The sequence below is a fragment of the Coregonus clupeaformis genome, chromosome 32 (assembly GCF_020615455.1).
Source record: "Coregonus clupeaformis isolate EN_2021a chromosome 32, ASM2061545v1, whole genome shotgun sequence".
NCBI classification, from domain to species: Eukaryota; Metazoa; Chordata; class Actinopteri; order Salmoniformes; family Salmonidae; genus Coregonus; species Coregonus clupeaformis.
The window spans coordinates 1,587,716-1,613,121 of record NC_059223.1 but is presented as its reverse complement, the minus strand read 5'-3'; the positions used below and the strand labels follow the sequence as shown (position 1 = coordinate 1,613,121).

At 45.7% G+C, this 25,406-nt stretch overlaps 1 protein-coding gene across 1 annotated transcript in view; it reads right to left on the bottom strand.

Moving 5' to 3' along the window:
- chd9 (chromodomain helicase DNA binding protein 9) overlaps positions 1-25,406 on the bottom strand; it is a 108,120-nt gene that overhangs the window by 50,282 nt on the left and 32,432 nt on the right. The window contains 1 exon segment of the mRNA XM_045209977.1: positions 19,642-20,093. Coding sequence (XP_045065912.1) covers positions 19,642-20,093 — 452 coding nt within the window.

Below are 25,406 nucleotides of genomic sequence, written 5' to 3'. Positions count from 1 at the left end.
TATTTGTTTTATGCCACCTGCTGGAAAATACCGATTTTAGGCTCAGTTATCCCTCTCGCTTCTTCCGTTCTGGTCTCACTCTCTTTCTCTCTCTCTCACCCCCTCTCTCAGTCTCCGCCTCTTCCCGCCTACCTCTCTCTTGCTCTTGTCCCTCCTCCCTCGCTCTCTCTTCCAATCCCTCCCTCCATCCCTCTCCACTTTTATGATTCAACTAGCTACACAAAGAGCCAGTCCAGATTCCAAATCCCCATGCAGACAGACAGAGACTAGCATGGCTGGATCGAACAGGCTAATACTGTAGATGCGGTAAAGAGGTCAATTGAACTCAATTGCCATGGAAACGAGTGGGGGAAAGGGCCGTGGGGGAAAGATCCCGAGTCTCCTCATTAAATGTATGAAAAATTAGCATAGATTTAGGCTATTGTTTATAAGTGTATTGCACACTATATTGAGGTAAAAATCAGAGTACAACGCTTATATGGATGTCAACCCCAACACATGTTCATGTCATCGTCACCAATCAACTGCATTACAGTTAAAACATTACTTTGACTACCACCACTGATTTCTGTATGCCAGCTATGCTAACCAGCTTATACGAGCGGGAGTTAGCATTTAACAGTCACTTCTTTTAAACCTGAAAAGGGACAATTTATAAATGTTGTGCAGCAGAAACAGCGAAATATATCAAAATCGGACTTAAGTAACCACATTGTGGGCCTGTTACAATACATAACTCATGACGGATTTGAGAAATATCCACTTTGTTAGATAGGATTTGTTGAATGTGCGCCAATCTGGTCAATGGAATGGAGCTAATGAAGCGTGAGGGAGAGGAGGTAAAGAGAGGTGACGCTCTAGCAGGGGCTGTGCTGTGTGTGTAGGCTACTGAGAGTGTGAGCGAGTGACACGGGAACAGGGAGGTAGGAGGAAGAGACGAGAGACAGCAACCAACCAAGCAGACTCACACTATAGTAGACTAATAGCTGCCATAGCTAGGTTATTTATCATCCAATATGATTATGTAGTACCTGTCTTGACTGCATAAACTAGTTAAGCTAGCTAGCTAGGCTAATTGAGAATGCATGCGCTTTCTCGTCCTGCACAGTTAAACAACAACAACTCCATTCAGAATATAAAGTAGCAGCTTACCTGTTGGCTCTTGGTCATTGTAGCCTATCCTTCTCCTTCTCCTTTTAATTCCATCATTTTAATTACATCTTCCATTGATTAAATATCTCCTAACACGGAGGCTCTATGGCTGTAGCCTATTGCAGCTTTGATGACTTATGATTGGCCAACAACAACAGCAAGCTACACATGCCACTCTCGTGAAAAGCAAAGAGCAGCAGCATAAATTATACAATTGCTCTCTCCCTACTGCAGCAGTTGCGTTCGGATATGTATGGGTCCTTCCGTATAAGTCAGTTAAAATTATACATATACGAGACCCGTGACAATCATATCAGAATTCTGGTTCCCGACCCTTTTAGGTCCCGGATCGGGTCTCAGGTATTCGGGTACAAGTGGATCCGTGAAGACCTCTACTGTGAAATCCTCAGCCTAGACATGTACTGTATACGTCTGTATATGTCAGTATTGTACAGGCCTATGTCTGTTCTCTTGTATCTGAAGATGGAGAGAGAGGAGACAGAGGAATCCTCCATTCAGATCAGGTTCAGAGAGGTTTGGTGTAAAGTGCTCTAAACGCCCTACATAGCCTGAGATCAGACACACAGAGATATTACAACAGCTCCCTCCCTCCCTCCCTCCCGGGGCCGTACTCCTGTCTTCTCTCTGTGTGTGCTCCTGATCATTCCTCCCTCATTCCCTCTGTCATGCACATTATCTCTCACCTTGTCTTCCTCCTCCCTTCTCCCCTCTCTGTTCTCTCTCACACAGCAACCGGAACAGAAGCTCTCTAGCTCTGTCTGATATGCTCCAAAACACGGCAACGCTCACACGAGCAGACACGGAGTAAGTAGATTCCTTCTCACACAACACCAACCACTCTGAAACAGGCACTCACGCATACACACGTACACAGAGCTAACTACAGTGACCTCCGTAATTATTGGGACAGTGAAGCATTTTTTCTTATTTTGGTTCTATACACCAACAGCTTGGATTTGTAATCAAACAATGACTATGAGGTTAAAGTGCAGACTGTCAGCTTTAATTTGAGGGTATTTTCATCCATATCGGGCGAACCGTTTAGAAATTACAGCATTTTTGTACGTAGTCCCCCCATTTTAGGGGACCAAAAGTATTGGGACAAATTCACTTATGTGTATTAAAGTAGTAAAAAGTTAAGTATTTGGTCCCATATTCATAGCAGGCAATGACTACATCAAGCTTATCACTCTAGAAACTTGTTGGATGCATTTGCTGTTTGTTTTGGTTGTGTTTCAGATTATTTTGTGCCCAATAGATATGAATAGTAAATAATGTATTGTGTCATTTTGGAGTCACTTTTATTCTAAATAAGAATATAATATGTTTCTAAACACTTCTACATTAATGTAGATGCTACCATGATTACGGATAATCCTAATGAATCCTGAATAATGATGAGTGGGAAAGTTACAGATGCACAAATATCACCCCCCCCCAAAACAACGCTAACCTCCCCTGGTATTGTAATGGTGAGAGGTTCACATGTCTTGGGGATATGATATTTGTACGTCTAACTTTCTCACTTTCTACTACTTTAATACACAAAGTGAATTTGTCCCAGTACCTTTGGTCCCCTAAAATGGGGGGACTATGTACAAAAAGTGCTGTAATTTCTAAAACGGTTCACCCGATATGGATGAAAATACCCTCAAATTAAAGCTGACAGTCTACACTTCAACCTCGCTGTCATTGTTCGATATCAAATCCAAACTTTGAGTATAGAGCCAAAAGAAGAAGAAATGCTTCACTGTCCCAATAATTACGCAGGGCGATGTATGTGCTGTGACAGTGCTAGCCTGTCTCTAGTTAAGTACAGTGGAGCTGAAGCTGTGATTCTCACACAGACACAGAAACACTGAAGGGGCGAATGAAGGTGCCACACCAACAGCCAGCCAGGAAAACCAGCCAGCCAGTCAGCCAGCCAAACACAGCCAGCCAGTCATTCAACCAGCCAGTCATTCATCCTCCCTAGTGCTTACAGCCATTACCACAGCCAGAGTCTAGCCTGTCTCAGTCACACTAAGCTGGCCTCGGCCTCACACACTGGTCCTCGACCACACGCTAGGCTAGGTCTAGGATACACTATCCCCTCTGAACATTTTCCACTAAATCAGGACTGATATTGGCTCTGGTGGTTTAGATGGAGCCAAAGCGAGAGAGAGCGTGCTAGAGAGAAGGCACAAAACATACACACAGTTATTATACAAATAACCAGGCATTTATGTGCACACACACACACTGTGGTCTGTAGGAGGCTGAGCGTTTCTCCCACAGTCTGTCAATACTGGAGCTCTCACGGTCTCCTTGAACATGTTGTGTTGTTGTTGGGACTTAGGCTATCTTTCTCACATTACTCCTCCTCCTCCAGATTATATTACACTTCCATAATCCTATCCACAATGACACTTTGGGGTTGCCTGGCAACAAGCCCCAGGGAGTATAGTTGGCAACGTGGGCGGTGGATGTGACATCACTTCCTGTGAGTGGCAAAGGAGCGAATGCTCTACTCTGCTACGCAATGAGCAGCTGCGGAGAATGTCATACGACAACAAGACTGCTCTAATATCAACCAGCAGCTAGAGTCCAGTCCAGGAAATATGGACAGAACAGAATGTTCTCCCACACACAGGCAGGACTGAAATACTGAAATAGAGAAATATAGCAGTTTCACATCTTATCATTAGACAGTAGGCCATACTATATTCTCTCCTATAGACGTGTTGGTTGTTTAGCAACAAAACCGACGCATGCACAACTATGGGGCAAAACAGACAGGGTTGGCTTAGATTGCTGACAAAATGTAAACTAAATTTAATTTCCAATGTTTATTGAAAACATAAATACATTGGTACGAAGAGCACTCGGGCTCCCGAGTGGAGCAGCGTTCTAAGGCACTGCATCTCAGTGCTAGAGGCATCACTACAGACCCTGGTTCGATCCCGGGCTGTATCACATCCGGCCATGATTGGGAGTCCGGGTTTGGCCGGTGTAGGCCGTCATTGTAAATAAGAATTTGTTCTTAACTGACTTGCCTAGTTAAATACAAATTATTTAACTTGTTGTCTCTCAAATACATCGTTACAGATGTTGGTTAGCTAGCTAGGTAATTTTAGACATGTTTCCATTGTAATGAAATCAGTCAAAACGCCTCAAAACAAGACATGGTATCAAGAACAAGATTAAACTAGCTGAAACGAGTCACCTCCGATTCCCCACATGGCAGTTTCTTGTCATTGTTGCTAGCTATCTGGCCATCCAGAATCCCAACAGCTCACAGACGTCTGTCCCATTGAAGCGTGCACATGGTTTTGGTGACGTTGTGAGCTAACCCATCTATAGCAAGACACACTTGCTTTATCTATACCTAACGAGGCCATTACAAGGCTATCAAACCATGCTGCTGACTGTCAATGGTGTAATGGACTATAGTAAAACATCCCCCTTCAAACCACCATATCTGACATGTAAGCCAACAGGATTACTAAACTGTGAAATTAGTGACACTTCTTCAGTTTATTTTACTGTGAAATCATACTTGAGAGAGAGGGAGGAAGCATCCTATGTGTTGGCAGCTGTGATGTGTGTCAGTGTTGTTGGAATGTGTACGGAGGTTCAGCAAGCCCTCAGAGAGCAAGACAGAGAGCATGATGGGATGGGAGGATGAGGAGGAAAGGAGGAGGAGGGAAGAGGAGGCGTGACGCAGACACACACGTAGAACTCATCCCACATCACACAGGCTTTACAGCCTCAGAACCCAACTGAGACCACAGACTGGCTTTATACAGGCCCACCCACAGTTTACTACTAATACCACCACTACTGATGTTTCATAGGTATTATAGTTGATACATACACAGAGACGCACCAACACACGCACATAGAGCAAATAACAGACCAATAGCACTATCCCTGTAAACCGCACAGATCAGGCACAACATACTTAAGTTAACTACAGGGGTGGTGCAAGCTCTCTTGTCTTTCATCTCTACATGTCCTTCTCCTCTCAAGTCCACATGTCCCCCGTGTGGTAGGTGAGTTAGGCCTACACTCCTGCAGACAGGCTAGATAGTCTGATGGAGTGTTACAGTGATTCACAGAGAGAGCTGTAATTCTAGTTCTGGCAGTGGCCCCGTTTGGCTCCCATGAGCAGATCCTCATCCTGCCTGGTGCCTAACAACCCAGCATTCTCCTCTCCTCTCCATGCTCAGCCCCCCAGCACTGCCCTGCCCTAGTTGGCACACCACCCACCATTCTCTGTGTGTGTGGAGGGAGAACAGAGTGTGGCAGCATTTTGTAGGCCGAGGGCACACTGACATGTTCCAGGGTCCCGTGAGGAGTGGGGATTGAGAACTTGGGACAGACCAGCCTACACAAGGTGCCAGTGATACCCCCAAGTTCACTGTAGCCAGGGCCGTAACTACATATGAGGACACCGAGGTCCTCAACATGTAAAGTGTTGGTCCCATGTTTCATGAGCTGAAATAAAAGATCCCAGAAATATTCCATAAGCACAAAAAGGGTTTAATTCCCTGTTAGTGAGCATTTCTCCTATGCCAAGATAATCCATCCACCAGACAGGTGTGGCATATCAAGAAGCTGATTAAACAGCATGATCATTACACAGGTGCACCTTGTGCTTGGGACAATAAAATGCCACAGATGTCTGAAGTTGAGTGAGTGTGCAATTGGCATGCTGACTGCAGGAATGTCCACCAGAGCTGTTGCCAGAGAACTTAATGTTAATTTCTCCACCATAAGACGCCACCAACGTTGTTTTAGAGAATTTGGCAGTACGTCCAACCAGCCTCACAACAGCAGAACACGTGTAACCACACCACCCCAGGACCTCCACATCCTGCTTCTTCACCTGCGGGATCGTCTGAGACCAGCCACCTGGACAGCTGATGAAACTATGGGTTTGCACAACCAAATCATTTCTGCACAAACTGTTATTAACCGTCTCAGGGAAGCTCATCTGCGTGCTCGTCGTCATCATCAGGGTCTTGACCTGACTGCAGTTTGGCGTTGTAACCGACTTCAGTGGGCAAATGCTCACCTTCAATGGCCACTGGCACGCTGGAGAAGTGTGCTCTTCATGGATGAATCCCGGTTTCAACTGTACCAGGCAGATGACAGACACCGTGTTGGCGACGTGTGGGCGATGTCAATGTTGTGGGCGATGTCAACGTTGTGAACAGAGTGCCCATTGTGGTGGTAGGGTTATGGTTTGGGCAGGCATAAGCTACGACAACCCAATTGCTTATGGCATTTGATCACAAATAAGATCCTGAGTCCCATTGTTGTGCCATTCATCTGCTGCCTCCCTCTTTTCAGCATTATTGCACGGCCCCATGTCATCTGTACACAATTCCTGGTAGCTTCCCATTCTCATCCTTCACCATTGAGCATGTTTGGGATGCTCTGGATCGTCGACAGCGTTTCTGTTCCCAATATCCACCACCACATTTCACACCCTCACATCAATTCCCCAGAACTACTGGTTTTCTGATCCACGCCCCTACGTTTTTTTTATGGTATCTGTGATCTCCACATGGCCTATCTTCCCTATAGGCCTACATTAAAACACAATCATAATGCAAACAATACAGTTCTAAAAATGTCATATGTTTTCGTTTATAAAGATGGTTGATCGTCTTATCTCGATCGCCCACTGGAGTTTATAGTTTAACCATTACCCAGCTTTATTTTTACCACTACATCACTGATATTAATACAGAATCGTAAGTAATATTCTAATAATTCATCTGAACGTGATAATACGATAATCTGTGCGCTCCATTGATGTCTGTTTGTACTGCGCTTGATTAGTAATGCCTAGGAATAGAAATGTCAACGCTACGTCATTTGAGAAAAGAGATGTATGTAAAGGGTTGATGATTTTATGCAATTCATCATTACAACTGACTGAACAGTCGCTGATGCTACATGTCAGTGTGAATCATTTCTCATATTTCCCCCCTTTCAGGGGTATAATATTACAATTGTATAGCTAAAAGGCTACATGTTTGTAGATCGACTGAGGTAAATGAACCTACAGCAGCGGCTGGAGCGTGTAGAACGTGTGTTGTGTGTGTGTTGCGTGTGTGTGTGTAACACAGTGGAACCTATCCTGAGGGGATTACACTGACAGTGGTGTGGTGCTGCTGGCCCTGAGCGGCCTGGGCTCCGTGAGAAAATCCCCCTCCTTATGAATGGGTCTGTAAACTGCACCCCCCCCCCCCAGGGATCTGCACAAGGGATTTATGCTTCAGTCTGCAGGCTGTCGACTTATGAGCTCACACACACACTAACATATTGACAAAACACACACACGCACAAACAAAAGCAATCACACACCAATATTCGCACACACAGACAGAAAGAAGCAAAAACACTGGCACGGTATCTGCGCTCACACACCCGCAAACACAAACACAACCCCCCCCACACACACACACACACACACACACACAAAGGATTACAAAAATACTTAATTAAGAAAACAGCTTTGGGATTTTCTAATCAGAGTGTGAGTGAATAGGATTAGATAGGAAGACTATGCTGTGTGGCAGGCAGGCATGGAGATATGAACCCAAACCTCTTTACACTGACTCTACTGTAGTCTATAGGCCTACCCTAAACCCCCATTTTATATTGTGTAATTGATCTCGCTTGCACCATTTTGTTAGATCTTTCACAGTAGACAACAGTGTAGTATCAGCACATTCAGATCACGCCTGCTGCTCTGCACACACACACAGGGAGGAAGCTTTCTGCTAACAGCCCCCAGCATGTTAGGAAGAAACCAAAATATTTAGGAGAATGTCCTAGTGAGAGAGGGAGGAGGAGGAGGATAGGAATAAAGAGGCAGGGTGCTTTACTGTAATGTTTTCATCTCCTGATGAGGTTGTTTTTCAGCAGGTAGGTAGCTATAAAAACACTATGCAATTTCAGAAAGCAGTGTGTGATCAGCCAACCCTGACTTCTAGCTGTAACCCCCTCGGGAGCATTTGATTTGAGGCTTTCCCCTCCATATCCTCCATCCCCCTATCCTCCATCCCCTCCCTCCCCTCCATCCCTCCATCCCCTCCCTACCCTCCCTCTCCTCCCTCCCCTCCCTCCCCTCCATCCCCTCCCTACCCTCCCTCCCTTCTCCCCTCCCTACCCTCCATCCCCTCCCTACCCTCCATCCCCTCCCTACCCTCCATCCCCTCCCTACCCTCCATCCCCTCCATCCCCTCCCTACCCTCCCTCCCCTCCCTCCCTCCCTCCATCCCCTCCTCCCCTCCCTCCCTCCCTCCCCTCCCTCCTCCATCCCCTCCCTACCCTCCCTCCCCTCCATCCCTCCTCCCCTACCTCCCTCCCCCTCCCTCCCCCTCCCTCCCCTCCCTACCCTCCATCCCCTCCCTCCCCTCCATCCCCCTCCCTACCCTCCATCCCCCTCCCTCCCCTCCCCTCCCTACCCTCCCCTCCCTCCCCTCCATCCCCCTCCCTACCCTCCCTCCTCCCTCCCTACCCTCCATCCCCCTCCCTCCCCTCCCTACCCTCCATCCCTCCCTCCCTCCACCCTCCATCCCCCCTCCCTCCCCTCCCTACCCTCCATCCCCTCCCTACCCTCCATCCCCTCCATCCCCCCTCCCATCCATCCCCTCCCTCCCCTCCCTACCCTCCATCCCCCCTCCCTCCATCCCCTCCCTACCCTCCATCCCCCTCCCTACCCTCCCTCCCCTCCCTACCCTCCATCCCCCCCTCCCATCCATCCCCCCCTACCCTCCATCCCCTCCCTCCCCTCCCTCCCTCCATCCCCTCCCTCCCATCCCTCCCCTCCCTACCCTCCATCCCCCCTCCCCTCCATCCCCTCCCTCCCTCCCTACCCTCCATCCCCCCTCCCATCCATCCCCTCCCTCCCTCCCTCCCCCTCCCTACCCTCCATCCCCCCTCCCATCCATCCCCTCCCTACTATCCATCTCCTCATTTACATGCAAAAAATATATACTTGAGAAATACTGCACCAAACATCTTAGTTAGATGTCAAATTATGCCACTAAGATCTCCTCTGCAAAAACGTCTAAATTAATGACCGATTTTTTGAGTTATCTTAGATTCATTCTAACTATTTGAGGAAGTGTATACGGCGTCTCAAAATGGACAAACATTACTATTGCAGTTTTTTCTTGTTTTTCAAGCAAAGGTCTTTTAAGGGAGTATGTGAGCACACTCGTTCATTTCGCCTAGTTTGCCGAGTTCAGCTAGACGCCAGCCGAACCGAAGCATGCTGACACCTTAACAATCATTGTGCTGGGGTGGTCTTACAGACACAGGCTGCTCCCCCCACTGTAGGCTCCTACAGCCAGCCTGATAATACTATTAGCTCAGTCCCAACCCCCCACTCAGACAGGCATGCTGGTCACGTGGCAGAGAAACATGCAGGCACATATGCATGCACACACACACACACACACACACACACACACACACACACACACACACACACACACGGTCCCACACAATCACGTACATACACCCTTATATTATCCTGTATAACTACCATAGCAGAGGCAGGGGTAATGACTGCTGCGGAAGGTTAGCGCCTCTGCAGCGGTGCGGGTGCTGACAGGGAGAAGGCTGAGCGTTAATATTATATGAGAAGACCCTGGGAGGGCGGCACACACACACACGCACACACTTTGGTTCCTCCGCCTGCATGAAACCTCCCCAGAGCACCATGTACTCCTGCTGTCTTCAATACCCTACACAACCATTATCCCTCACATTGTACTGCACCGCACCTCACACACAGACTGCACTGGCACACACATGTACACTGGCCACATTGGCACACAGCGACAACAGAAAGCACAAACACAAACTCAACACATTAAATATAGGCATACAGGTACGTAGCCACGACGACAGAACAGAGGACACAAACATACAAACACATGCTATGCTACTGTACCAGCCCACTCAAAGCAAGGAAAACATCCTTCCATATAGACACACTGTAGAACAACAGTCTCCAACACACACACATAAACAAAAGGTGTAGGTCTTTGCGAGAGGGCTAGGTCATAGGAAAACATCCTCTTCTCCCTCTGCATTGAGACAATATCCCTACAGTGACCATCCCTCCCTATAGCGGACAGAGTCCATGCCTGGTTTTCTAGTGTATGGCCTGGCCCTGGGGTGCCAGACCCTCTCTGCACTTCCTGCTCTGGACAGATCTCCACAGGCACCACTGTAAATCAGACACCAGGAGAGGAAGGCTTTGTGACTGGCTCATAGGATCACTAGCACAATCCTACAAGTCAGAGTGGAGACTGAGGAACTCTGGGATGGATAAACCTGTACTGAAGGAACCTCAACCTGAGTTCATTCTTTAGATGCAGACATGTCTAAACGTGTTTTCTATTTAGCAACATTATGTACAGGCCAAAGCACTTAACTATAATGAATTTAGGCTAAGGTATGTAAGAGAAGACCCTGGATGTTAAAAGAAAGAGTAAGGAGCCGTTCATTCCATTCGTTCTCAGATTCCATTAGTTCATTGGTCCGTTTGGTTCAGTGAATTGTACTGTGAAAGGTAAAACAGTTTTCCTCAACATGAATTAGGCCTACTTTGATCTTTCAAAATGGCTGGAATGTATGAAGCAATCTTCATGAAAGAAGCATTGAAACAATAGTGGAAAGACTAGGTTTAATTTTGTGTTTAGCCTAGTTTCAGAAATCAGACCTTTGCTTTACAAATTCTACATCGTGTAAAAATAGGTTAGGTTCCATACAATAGCACATCATATAAAGTAAGGCTAGGGCATACTACTAACTTAGTGATGTTAGTAATAATCTCAGACATGACATAGAAATAACACCTTTCATAATGAGAATGGGGAAAAGTACAAATAAATAGGCCTAAGTCAACTTCCAGAGGTACAACAAAGACTGTGGGTTTAAATGCTAATACTGTAGCTTGACTGCTTTGGTACATTTTGGAGAAAATGTACAGTGACTTGCAAAAGTATTCATCCCCTTGGCGTTTTTCCTATTTTGTTGCATTACAACCTGTAATTTAAATTGATTTTTATTTGGATTTCATGTAATGGACAAATTGGTGAAGTGAAATAAAAAGAATAACTTTCTAAAAAAAACAGCACGGAAAAGTGGTGCGTGCATTGGTATTCACCCCCTTTGCTATGAAGCCCTTAAATAAGATCTGGTGCAATCAATTACCTTCAGAAGTCACACAATTAGTTAAATAAAGTCCACCTGTGTGCAATCTAAGTGTCACATGATCTCAGTATATATATACACTTGTTCTGAAAGGCCCCAGAGTCTGCAACATCACTAAGCAAGGGGCACCACCAAGCAAGCGGCACCAGGAAGACCAAGAAGCTCTCCAAACAGGTCAGGGACAAAGTTGTGGAGAAGTACAGATCAGGGTTATAAAAAAATATCCAAAACTTTGAACATCCCACGGAGCACCATTAAATCCATTATAAAAAAATTGATAGAATATGGCACCACAACAAACCTGCCAAGAGAGGGCCGCCCACCAAAACTCACGGACCAGGCAAGGAGAGTATTAATCAGAGAGGCAACAAAGACACCAAAGATAACCCTGAAGGAGCTGCAAAGCTCCACAGCTTTACAAATTCTATCAAGTGGCCTACCTTATTTCTCAGAATGAGAAAGAGTTGACAATTCCTTATATAATTGTATTTTATGCTTATTGCACATTTGATAAAACACAGACTAGACAGCTAGTATACAGTGGGGGAAAAAAGTATTTAGTCAGCCACCAATTGTGCAAGTTCTCCCACTTAAAAAGATGAGAGAGGCCTGTAATTTTCATCATAGGTACACGTCAACTATGACAGACAAAATGAGAATTTTTTTCTCCAGAAAATCACATTGTAGGATTTTTTATGAATTTATTTGCAAATTATGGTGGAAAATAAGTATTTGGTCAATAACAAAAGTTTCTCAATACTTTGTTATATACCCTTTGTTGGCAAAGACACAGGTCAAACGTTTTCTGTAAGTCTTCACAAGGTTTTCACTCACTGTTGCTGGTATTTTGGCCCATTCCTCCATGCAGATCTCCTCTAGAGCAGTGATGTTTTGGGGCTGTCGCTGGGCAACACGGACTTTCAACTCCCTCCAAAGATTTTCTATGGGGTTGAGATCTGGAGACTGGCTAGGCCACTCCAGGACCTTGAAATGCTTCTTACGAAGCCACTCCTTCGTTGCCCGGGCAGTGTGTTTGGGATCATTGTCATGCTGAAAGACCCAGCCACGTTTCATCTTCAATGCCCTTGCTGATGGAAGGAGGTTTTCACTCAAAATCTCACGATACATGGCCCCATTCATTCTTTCCTTTACACGGATCAGTCGTCCTGGTCCCTTTGCAGAAAAACAGCCCCAAAGCATGATGTTTCCACCCCCATGCTTCACAGTAGGTATGGTGTTCTTTGGATGCAACTCAGCATTCTTTGTCCTCCAAACACAACGAGTTGAGTTTTTACCAAAAAGTTCTATTTTGGTTTCATCTGACCATATGACATTCTCCCAATCCTCTTCTGGATCATCCAAATGCACTCTAGCAATCTTCAGACGGGCCTGGACATGTACTGGCTTAAGCAGGGGGGACACGTCTGGCACTGCAGGATTTGAGTCCCTGGCGGCGTAGTGTGTTACTGATGGTAGGCTTTGTTACTTTGGTCCCAGCTCTCTGCAGGTCATTCACTAGGTCCCCCCGTGTGGTTCTGGGATTTTTGCTCACCGTTCTTGTGATCATTTTGACCCCACGGGGTGAGATCTTGCGTGGAGCCCCAGATCGAGGGAGATTATCAGTGGTCTTGTATGTCTTCCATTTCCTAATAATTGCTCCCACAGTAGATTTCTTCAAACCATGCTGCTTACCTATTGCAGATTCAGTCTTCCCAGCCTGGTGCAGGTCTACAATTTTGTTTCTGGTGTCCTTTGACAGCTCTTTGGTCTTGGCCATAGTGGAGTTTGGAGTGTGACTGTTTGAGGTTGTGTACAGGTGTCTTTTATACTGATAACAAGTTCAAACAGGTGCCATTAATACAGGTAACGAGTGGAGGACAGAGGAGCCTCTTAAAGAAGAAGTTACAGGTCTGTGAGAGCCAGAAATCTTGCTTGTTTGTAGGTGACCAAATACTTATTTTCCACCATAATTTGCAAATAAATTCATTAAAAATCCTACAATGTGATTTTCTGGAGAAAGAAAATCTCAATTTGTCTGTCATAGTTGACGTGTACCTATGATGAAAATTACAGGCCTCTCTCATCTTTTTAAGTGGGAGAACTTGCACAATTGGTGGCTGACTAAATACTTTTTTTCCCCACTGTATACTAGCTGTCTAGTCTGTGTTTTATCAAATGTGCAATAAGCATAAAATACAATTATATAAGGAATTGTCAACTCGTTCTCATTCTGAGAAATAAGGTAGGCCACTTGATTTCAACATCTGAAAAAAGTGGACAGGCTAACATGCTTTTCAAAAAGTTGGAGACAGACAGAAGGGTGTGTTCATAACAATTCATAACAATTCACTAACACGTGGACTTGAGAGATTGTTGATGAGACTCGTGAAACGCCCATAAGCTTGAATAGAAATGGAGATATGATTTTTAGGCCATATCGCCCAGCCCTAAACTAAGGTCCCTGGGACTGAACACCTCCCTCTGCACCTGGATCCTGGACTTCCTGACGGGCTGCCCCCATGTGATGAGGGTAGGCAACAACACATCCGCCATGCTGACCCTCAACACGGGTCCCCTCAGGGAGTGCGTGCTTTGTCCCCTCCTGTACTCCCTGTTCACCCACAACTGCATGACCGCGCACGACTCCAACAACATCATTAAGTTTGCAGATGACACGACTACTGGCCTGATCACCGATGACGATGAGACAGCTTATAAGGAGGAGATCAGAGACCTGGCAGTGTGGTACCAGGACAACAACCTCTTCCCCAACGTGGGCAAGACAAAGGAGCTTATCGTGGACTACAGGAAACTTAGGGCCGAACACGCCCCCATTCACATCGACAGGGCTGTAGTGGAGTGGGTCGAGAGCTTCAAGTTCCTCTATGTCCACATCTCTAAGGACCTATCATGGTCCAAACACACCAACACTGTTGTGAAGAGGGCACGACAATGCCTCTTCCCCCTCAGGAGGCTGAAAAAAGTTGGCATGGGACCTCAGATCCTCAAAAAGTTCTACAGCTGCACCACTGAGAGTATCTTGACTGGCTGCATCACCTCTAGGTATGGCAACTGCTTGGCATCAGACCGCAAGGCGCTACAGAGGGTAGTGCGTACAGCCTAGTACATCACTGGGGCCGTACGTGTCAGAGGAAGAACCTAAAAATTGTCAAAGACCCAGCCACCGAAGTTCTGTTCTCTCTGCTACAGCACGGCAAACGGTAGTGGAGCGCTAAGTCTGGGACCAAAACGTTCTTGAACAGCTTCTACCCCCAAGCCATAAGACTGCTAAATAGTTCACCTAATAGCTACCCGGACTATCTGCATTAACCCTTTTTGCACTAACTCTTTTTGACTCTATGCACACACACTGGAATCTACCCACACACTCACACTGACACTCCAACACATACAGTACACATGAACAGCACATTGTCGCCACACAAACAATTACACACTCATCACAGTCGCTGCTGCTACTGTCTATTATCTATGCTGTTGCCTAGTCCCTTTACCCCTACCTATATGTACCCTTGCACAGACTCTGTACTGGTACCCCATGTATATAGCCAAGCTATAATTGCTCATAGTGTATTTATTCATTATTATATATGTATTTTTATTCTGCATTGTTGGGAAGGGCCAGTATGTAAGCATTTCACTGTTAGTCTACACCTCTTGTTTAAAATTTGATTACATTTTGATTTGATTTGTTGTTTATGTTGATCAATCAAAGCCGCAAATAGGCTCAATGTGTAGCAAGTGGAGTGAGTTCACTAATGCAATGCAAGATGGAATAAAAATGACAGAATTAAAAGTTAGCAAAATGGGAAGTAGTAGGCTACAACGAGCAACCAACAGGTATGTAGGCTGTTGTTTTATCTGAATGGGGTTGAGGAGAAAGCGCAGCATGTGGCCTCAACTAGCCCAGCTAGCTAGTTTCTCTAGACTACTCCAGTCAAGACAGGCACTGTTATTGGGATGATAAATGACATTGTGCCTGCTACAAGTTAGCTAGTCTTGGCTGTAACCAAGTTGGCGCCTTGACGTCTCTTTTTTTCCCTCCGTCTGCTAACTCCCATCTCACACACACCGCCCCCTCCGCAGCTGCAGCAATAGAGCGCCAGCCTCTCTCCCTCGCGCAGCAGTGCTCAGGTTAAAAACTTAAGTAAAATAAAATACAGTACCAGTCAAAAGTTTGGACACACCTACTCATTCAAGGGTTTTCTTTATTTTTACTCTTGGCATTCTCTCAACCAGCTTCATGAGGTAGTCACCTGGAATGCATTTCAATTAACAGGTGTGCCTTGTTAAAAGTTAACTTGTGGAATTTATTTCCTTCTTAATGCGTTTGAGCCAATCACTTGTGTTGTGACAAGGTAGGGGTGGTATACAGAAGATAGCCCTATTTGGTAAAAGACCAAGTCCATATATATTACAGCTAAAATAAGCAAAGAGAAATGACATTACTTTAAGACATGAAGGTCAATCCATCTGGAAAATGTCTAGAACTTTTAAAGTTTCTTCAAGTGCAGTCACAAAAACCATCAAGCGCTATGATGAAACTGGCTCTCATCAGGACCGCCACAGGAAAGGAAGACCCAGAGTTACCTCTGCTGCAGAGGATAAGTTCATTAGAGTAAACTGCACCTCAGATAGCAGCCCAAATAAATGCTTCACAGAGTTCAAGTAGCAGACACATCTCAACATCAACTGTTCAGAGGAGACTGCGTGAATCAGGCCTTCATGGTCGAATTGCTGCAAAGAAAGCACTACTAAAGGACACCAATAAGTGACTTGCTTGGGCCAAGAAACACGAGCAATGGACATTAGACCGGTGGAAATCTGTCCTTTGGTCTGATGAATCCAAATTGGAGATTTTGGGTTCCAACCGCTGTGTCTTTGTAAGACGCAGAGTAGGATGATCTCTGCATGTGTGGTTCCTACCGTGAAGCATGGAGGAGGAGGTGTGATGGTGTGGGGGTGCTTTGCTGGTGACACTGTCAGTGATTTATTTAGAATTCAAGGCACACTTAACCAGCATGGCTACCACAGCATTCTGCAGCGATACGCCATCCCATCTGGTTTGCGCTTAGTGGGACTATCATTTTTTTTTCAACAGGACAATGACCCAACACACCTCCAGGCTGTGTAAGGGCTATTTGACCAAGAAGGAGAGTGATGATGCTGCATCAGATGACCTGGCCTCCACAATCACCAGACCTCAACCCAATTGAGATGGTTTGGGATGAGTTGGATGGCAGAGTGAAGGAAAAGGAGCCAACAAGTGCTCTGCATATGTGGGAACTCCTTCAAGACTGTTGGAAAAGCATTCCAGGTGAAGCTGGTTGAGAGAATGCCAAGAGTGTACAAAGCTGTCATTAAGGCAAAGGGTCGCTACTTTGAAGAATCTAAAATATATTTTGATTTATTTAACAGTTTTTTGTTTACTACATGATTCCATATGTGTTATTTAATAGTTTTGATGTCTTCACTATTTTTCTACAATGTAGAAAATAGTAAAAATAAAGAAAAACCCTTGAATGAATAGGTGTTTCCAAGCTTTTGACTAGTACTGTATATAATTTCAATATCCGACAAAAATTCATGATACTATTCGAGTAGTGAAATTAATTCAAAACCCCATCTCTAGTGTTCAACATCAGGCCCATTGGGTTTCCTGAGTATGAACCATACAGACCCGGTTCAGCCCAACCCTTCTCTAACCTGACAGATGTATATTCTCCCTCATTAACATCTGCACCACTGCAACACACACTCTCTCTCTCTTACTATCTCTCACAGAGCAAAATCCATTATCTGTTACAGCCATTTCCACATGCAGCCGCCGAGCTCATATAATCTTTAATCATGAAGCAGGGAAGCAGGCAGGGAGACAATATAGTCAGCCATTGTGCTGTTCTCAGCCCTGCTCGCTTAATGAGAATATGAAAAAAGAGCGTCTCTCTCTATCCCTGATTGGTTCATTTCACAGCTTCCATAACCACCCTGGTGATGACCTGAGTGACAATATACACATTCCTCCTCCCTGCCTCCCAGCTTGCCTGCATGTCTTCCTGCCTCCCAGCTTGCATGCCTGTCTTTCTGCCTGCCTGCCAGTCTTTCTGCCTCCCAGCCAGTCAGCATGTCTGCCTGCCGGTCTTCCTGCCTTCCAGCCTGCCTGCCTTCTTCCTGCCTCCAAGCCTGGCTGCCTGTCTTTCCCCGCCTCAGGCCAGATATTACATGAGCTCACACTGGGTGTGGCTTACAGTTCAACAACACAGTTTCACTGTACAGGGGGAAGGGAACCGGATAGAGTATACACTAAATCCCTATATCCACTAGTCCCTGTCATAACCTAGTTGTCCTACCTGCAGCAAGCTAGCCTAAATGCTAACAGCAGCCGTTGTTGCTCCATCCTGTCTGTCTGTGTCATGAATGTGGCTGTTGGTTTACAGTTCTAGCATGCCGTAAATTAAAATGAACTTTGAGCTGCCATCTTGGCAGCTACTATTTTACGAGCAGCTACACTACCGTTCAAAAGTTTGGGGTCACTTAGAAATGTCCTTGTTTTCGAAAGAAAAGCAATTTTTTTGTCCATTAAAATAACATCAAATTGATCAGAAATACAGTGTAGACATTGTTAATGTTGTAAATGGCTATTGTAGCTGGAAAGAGCTGATTTTTTATGGAATATCTACATAGGCGTACAGAGGCCCATTATCAGCCACCATCAGTCCTGTGTTCCAATGGCAGGTTGTGTTTGCTAATCCAAGTTGATCATTTTAAAAGGCTAATTGATCATTAGAAAACCCCTTTGCAATTATGTTAGCACAGCTGAAACTGTTGTGCTGATTAAAGAAGCAATAAAACTGGCCTTCTTGAGACTAGTTGAGTATCTGGAGCATCAGCAATTGTGGGTTTGATTACAGGCTCAAAATGGCCAGAAACAAATAACTTTCTTCTGAAACTCGTCAGTCTATTCTTGTTCTGAGAAATGAAGGCTATTCCCGGTGTACAACTGAGCAAGAGGACAAATACTTTAGAGTGTATAGTTTGAGAAACAGATGCCTCACAGGTCCTCAACTGGCAGCTTCATTAAATAGTACCCGCAAAACACCAGTCATAACGTAAACAGTGAAGAGGCGACTCCGGGATCTTGACCTTCTAGGCAGAGTTGCAAAGAAAAAGCCTTATCTCAGACTGGCCAATAAAAAAAAAAGATTAAGATGGGCAGTCTGAGATATGGCTTTTTCTTTGCAACTCTGCCTAGAAGGTCAGCATCCCGGAGTCGCCTCTTCACTGTTGACGTTGAGACTGGTGTTTTGCGGGTACTATTTAATGAAGCTGCACCGGGGCCTCCCACTCCTCTTTCTATTCTGGTTAGAGCCAGTTTGCGCTGTTCTGTGAAGGGAGTAGTACACAGCGTTGTACGAGATCTTCAGTTTCTTGGCAATTTCTCGCATGGGATAGCCTTCATTTCTCAGAACAAGAATAGACTGACGAGTTTCAGAAGAAAGTTATTTGTTTCTGGCCATTTTGAGCCTGTAATCGAACCCACAATTGCTGATGCTCCAGATACTCAACTAGTCTCAAGAAAGCCAGTGTTATTGCTTCTTTAATCAGCACAACAGTTTTCAGCTGTGCTAACATAATTGCAAAAGGGTTTTCTAATGATCAATTAGCCTTTTAAAATGATAAACTTGGATTAGCAAACACAACGTGCCATTGGAACACAGGATTGATGGTTCCTGATAATGGGCCTCTGTACACCTATGTAGATATTCCATTAAAAATCAGCTGTTTCCAGCTACAATAGCCATTTACAATATTAACAATGTCTACACTGTATTTCTGATCAATTTGATGTTATTTTAATGGACATTCAAATTGATTTTCTTTTGAAAACAAGGACATTTCTAAGTGACCCCAAACTTTTGAACGGTAGTGTATGTCTGTCAAGCTAGCAGCTGCTAGCAGCTAGTCAACCAGCTATTTTATTGTGCCCAGAAATGAATGGGTACAAAGGAAGCCAAGCCATTAAAGGAGAATTGACAGTGTGACACAACTTGCTTTAGACAGAGTGCAGAGCAAAAATGAAATGGTAGATTTAAAGTGGAAGGCCACTGAAATTACTTTTCAAAACAAATAGACACCGTGGTCCTGTATCAGCCATACAGCTGTGGTGTTCTAAGGGCATAGTGAGGCGTATGAGAACAAGGTCAGTTAGACACCTACCCGATCTTGGCCTTCTGTTTGGGCTTGGACGAGGGCACAATGCGGGCCTTCTTGGAGGTCTTGGGCCTGGTCTTGTTGCCTCGGTCCCTCTCCCTGTCTCTGTTTCTGTCCCTCTCCCTCTCTCTCCTGTGGGCCGAGGAGCTGCCAGAGGGGAAGCTCTCTGGACTCATGACCCTGGGGATGTTCTTCTCTCCTCTCTCCCGGGCCTTAGCGATGGCCTCATGGATGATCCTGTTAGCCTTCTGTTGCTTGTCCTCCCCAGCCTCCTCCATCAGCTGCTGCTGCTGTTCCCTCTGCTCCTTCACAAGCCTCCGCTGGGCCCGCTTCTCCAACGACGAGCTGTAGGAGGACGAAGACGAGGAAGAGGAGGATGAGCTGCTCTTCATCGGGGGGCTGAGGACCCGCGCTGCTGCGTGGCTGTTGGGACCATTAGCATTCTTGTTCTTGGGAGGCTGGAGAGAAGAGGAGGGAGAGGAGGTGGGGGATATTAATCAGACTGAGGGAACACAGGATACCAACAGGATGATGTCATTGTAACATATACAGTGGGGAGAACAAGTATTTGATACACTGCTGATTTTGCAGGTTTTCCTACTTACAAAGCATGTAGAGGTCTGTAATTTTTATCATAGGTACACTTCAACTGTGAGAGACGGAATCTAAAACAAAAATCCAGAAAATCACATTGTATGATTTTTAAGTAATTAATTTGCATTTTATTGCATGACATAAGTATTTGATCACCTACCAACCAGTAAGAATTCCGGCTCTCACAGACCTGTTAGTTTTTCTTTAAGAAGCCCTCCTGTTCTCCACTCATTACCTGTATTAACTGCACCTGTTTGAACTCGTTACCTGTATAAAAGACACCTGTCCACACACTCAATCAAACAGACTCCAACCTCTCCACAATGGCCAAGACCAGAGAGCTGTGTAAGGACATCAGGGATAAAATTGTAGACCTGCACAAGGCTGGGATGGGCTACAGGACAATAGGCAAGCAGCTTGGTGAGAAGGCAACAACTGTTGGCGCAATTATTAGAAAATGGAAGAAGTTCAAGATGACGGTCAATCATCCTCGGTCTGGGGCTCCATGCAAGATCTTACCTCGTGGGGCATCAATGATCATGAGGAAGGTGAGGGATCAGCCCAGAACTACACGGCAGGACCTGGTCAATGACCTGAAGAGAGCTGGGACCACAGTCTCAAAGAAAACCATTAGTAACACACTACGCCGTCATGGATTAAAATCCTGCAGCGCACGCAAGGTCTCCCTGCTCAAGCCAGCGCATGTCCAGGCCCATCTGAAGTTTGCCAATGACCATCTGGATGATCCAGAGGAGGAATGGGGAGAAGGTCATGTGGTCTGATGAGACAAAAATAGAGCTTTTTGGTCTAAACTCCACTCGCCGTGTTTGGAGGAAGAAGAAGGATGAGTACAACCCCAAGAACACCATCCCAACCGTGAAGCATGGAGGTGGAAACATCATTCTTTGGGGATGCTTTTCTGTAAAGGGGACAGGACGACTGCACCGTATTGAAGGGAGGAAGGATGGGGCCATGTATCGTGAGATCTTGGCCAACAACCTCCTTCCCTCAGTAAGAGCATTGAAGATGGGTCGTGGCTGGGTCTTCCAGCATGACAACGACCCGAAACACACAGCCAGGGCAACTAAGGAGTGGCTCTGTAAGAAGCATCTCAAGGTCCTGGAGTGGCCTAGACAGTCTCCAGACCTGAACCCAATAGAACATCTTTGGAGGGAGCTGAAAGTCTGTATTGCCCAGCGACAGCCCCGAAACCTGAAGGATCTGGAGAAGGTCTGTATGGAGGAGTGGGCTAAAATCCCTGCTGCAGTGTGTGCAAACCTGGTCAAGACCTACAGGAAACATATGATCTCTGTAATTGCAAACAAAGGTTTCTGTACCAAATATTAAGTTCTGCTTTTCTGATGTATCAAATACTTATGTCATGCAATAAAATGTAAATTAATTACTTAAAAATCATACAATGTGATTTTCTGGATTTTTGTTCTAGATTCCGTCTCTCACAGTTGAAGTGTACCTATGATAAAAAATTACAGACCTCTACATGCTTTGTAAGTAGGAAAACCTGCAAAATCGGCAGTGTATCAAATACTTGTTCTCCCCACTGTATACATCTGCATTAATAGCAAGACTGGAAAGAGCTGTGCATTACAAAGGTCTCTTGGCCTGATCTTAATGTAATTTCCTGCGAAGTGGATGATCTTGTGGTCGTTAACACACACACACCCTAATCCCCCCCCACTATGCTCATGTTCTCATGTAGCCAAACCAAAGCTACATTCCTGAATCCCAGACTGAATAGTTAAATAATTAACTCCTAGTTCTCACATTCCCCTTCAGTTAACCCTCCACAGCCTCTCTCACACATCATCTTCCTCCTCAGGAACAGAAGTGTGAAATGTACCATATCAGCTTTGCTGCCTGGAATGAGAGTCAAGTCACTCAGGCAGGCTCAATAAGGAAATGTTGTAAACCCAAAAGAATGGGATTACACAGTGAATAAGTGAAGCTCTGAAAAACCCCATGTGCATAACAATCAAGTTGTATAACTTACACTGCTGCTTAGTGACGTGGGGAGAGAGAGAGAGAGAGAGACAGACAAGAAATGACGAAGCAACATGCTATGAGCTATGAGTAGTTTGTAGTCATAGCCTTTAGCAGTAGCTAACAGAGGAGAGACATACTCAGAAATCAGCCTTCTCAGGAAGCTTAACTCATCATTTCCAAGAAATGGCAGATGAGGAAAATTACTAGTTTTTATTGCACTCTAAGGCCGTATGATATGAATGTGATTGTCAAAAGGGAAGTTACACTGATCGATCTAGAAAACAGAACACTGAAAACAACAGCCAGCTTGTCTAGAAAACACACACAGCAGAAGTCACAACAACACGGTTGGCTAGTTGGCTGTACCTCTCCTATTAGGCCCTCGAAGCCTTGATAATGATATAGCCTTGACATAGCCTTGACATAGCCTTGACATAGCCTTGACATAGCCTTGACATAGCCTTGGCATTGCCTTGACATAGCCTTGGCATTGCCTTGACATAGCCTTGGCATTGCCTTGACATAGCCTTGGCATTGCCTTGACATAGCCTTGGCATTGCCTTGACATAGCCTTGGCATAGCCTTGACATAGCCTTGGCATTGCCTTGACATAGCCTTGGCATTGCCTTGACAGCCTTTTAAAGACCTAAACAGTCAGTCAGCAGAATATCCCATGTTGCTGCTGTGTCTCTACCCCACTACCTCACAGACATGCTGAAAGTGTTGCTCTCTCAACTTTCTGCTGGCCACTCACTTTTCCCCCCTAGTCATATAGATTGCAGCAGCACAAACTTTCATTAAGACAGGCAGAAAGAAACACAGACAGGCAGGACCGGCACACTGACATTCAGCCAAACTAGCATAAATAATATAGACAAGGCCGATACATGATAAAATGTGAATAATACATGGGCTGAGATTTATTCCCAAACAAGTCCCTTCGGGTGGGCCCAGAGCCTATACATGGGTGAGCTAATCTAAAGGTGTTGCAGTCAGAGTGGATGGCTACATGACCCGAGGCCGAGCCACAGCACAGCACAGCCGGTTGCTTTCCTGACTGCTAAATAAAGAGAATTATCTCGAACTGCCACAAACAAAGCGGGGGGAGGGGAGAAATAAATAGCAGTTCATTTGGAAGATAAACAAGAGCTGTAGCTACAGAATTATAGGTTTAAGGTGTGCTGTGATGCCCAGGCTATTAGTGGAAATCATTGCTCATAACTGAAATAGGAAAGAGAAAGAGAAAGTCATGGTAAAGAACTGGGAAGAGAGGGAAGGAGCAAAGTGGAGAGAGCGGGAATGAGAGCAGGAATGAGAGTTTGTATGAAAAGTGAGTGAGAAAGCGAGGGAGAGAAGAAAAATGCACCAAAACCAAGTGCTCTGCAGCTGTGTAATATGTCTATAAATAACTGAAATTACAGGCTGCCAGCACTGCAGTGATTTCAATCTCTCTCTCTGCCACCACACGCTCCCATGAAAACGCTTTGCACTATTACAGTAAGGAAAGGTACAGAGAGATCGAGAGATAGCCAGGACATTTGGGCCAGTTAGTCTGCTCACTCACTCACTTCCTCCCTCAGTCCCTCATGCAGTGAACGCTGTGTGACTGATGTACTCAGCTTATGTGACACACACACACACACACACACACACACACATCGCCTTCTGCATCGAACCAGAGGTGGGGAGAGGAATCCATGGAGGGAGGGAGTGAGCGAAAACGAGGGATAAACTGAAAGGAGGGGGGTAGTGAAGGGAAAGCATGTGAGAGAGCATAGCTAGCACAGCTAAGCAAATTAGTATGGGAAAAAGCAGCAACAACGAGTTCAAGATGGCGACAGTGGAGCTGCATCAGGCAGGCAGCATGAGCCAGTAGCAGAGGAGGTTGTTCAGTTCCTGTCGTCCGGCCCCTCCTCCCTCCCTCCCCTCTCTCTCCGTGCAGCTTACTTACCCTTCCTCTTGGCCTCTTCACTGTAGACATGTTTTTTTCTATCTTTTTTTCTTCCTCCCCCTCTCTCTCCAACCACCTAACAAAAGCCTTGCCCTTTCGCCGGGTTTTTTCTCTCTCTCTCGCGCTCGCTCACTCCCTCTCTCTCACTATCTCGCTCTCGTTCGACGATCTGTCTTGCTTGAGCTGCGTGTCCACCCCCTCCCCCCTCCACAAGCAGTGTACAGGCGGGCGGTGGAGCCTCCTCTCCCAGCGGGCAGGGCTCAGGCTCAGTAGGAGTGCATGGGGCTGGGCTGTTAGATCAGTGGGAGAGCTGGGAGCAGGGCTGGTTGAGCCAGAAGAGGTGCGAGGCAGTGGCAGTCCAGGAAGCTCGTCTCATTCTGCTGCTACTGCGTGCTTCAGCTCCGTCCGGCTCAGGCAGGCGGTTCGTGGTGTGGTTGTCAGCGTCGCTCTCTCGCTCTACCCTCCTCTCTTCCCTCCCTTCTCATTGATTCCCCTCCGGCAGCAATCGCATGCTCACTCCGTCCGCTCGCTCTACTTGTTCCTTTTTCTTTCTCTCTTCGTTCGTGCCTCTTTCTCTTACATCCCAGGGTAAGGTAGGCTACTCCTTTGTACACAAAAGGGTTTTGTGCTAGCTTGCTTGGTTGTTTTCCTTTTTCCACTAGTTTTTTCTCTCCCCTGCCCTCTCCCGTGCTGGGGTGTGTATGGTGAGGAGCTGGAGTCTCCAGCAGCAGAGCGGTGGAAAATGAAAGCAGCACAAAGCAGCAAAATGCATCAGCATGAATATTAGAGATGTCGTTAAAATCCGGACTCGTTTTCTCTCTCTCTCTCTCGCTCTCTCACTCACTCCCTCTCTCTTTGTGAGGAAGTAGGCCAGCAGATGGTGCTAGCAGTTATTACATTAACTTTCACAACTTAACCCCAAAAGTACTGGATTTCTACACAAGCACAGAGATGAACATGAATGGAATGCAGGCTCGCCTGTGTTGCACATTGCTCTATACATAAAACAGTATACATAAGAAACTGAATGACACAATTTTATGTTGTATAGAATCATAACATGAAAATCCACTATGAGAAAAAACAAAACAATTCACTATTAAACAACCAAACAGCAAACTTGAGCAAACCCATGAAACCATGAGGCTAAAAAGCCATAGCACTGTCCCTAATACAGCACACTAACACACTGAGAGCTGACTCGCAGAGACTATCAGCAAAG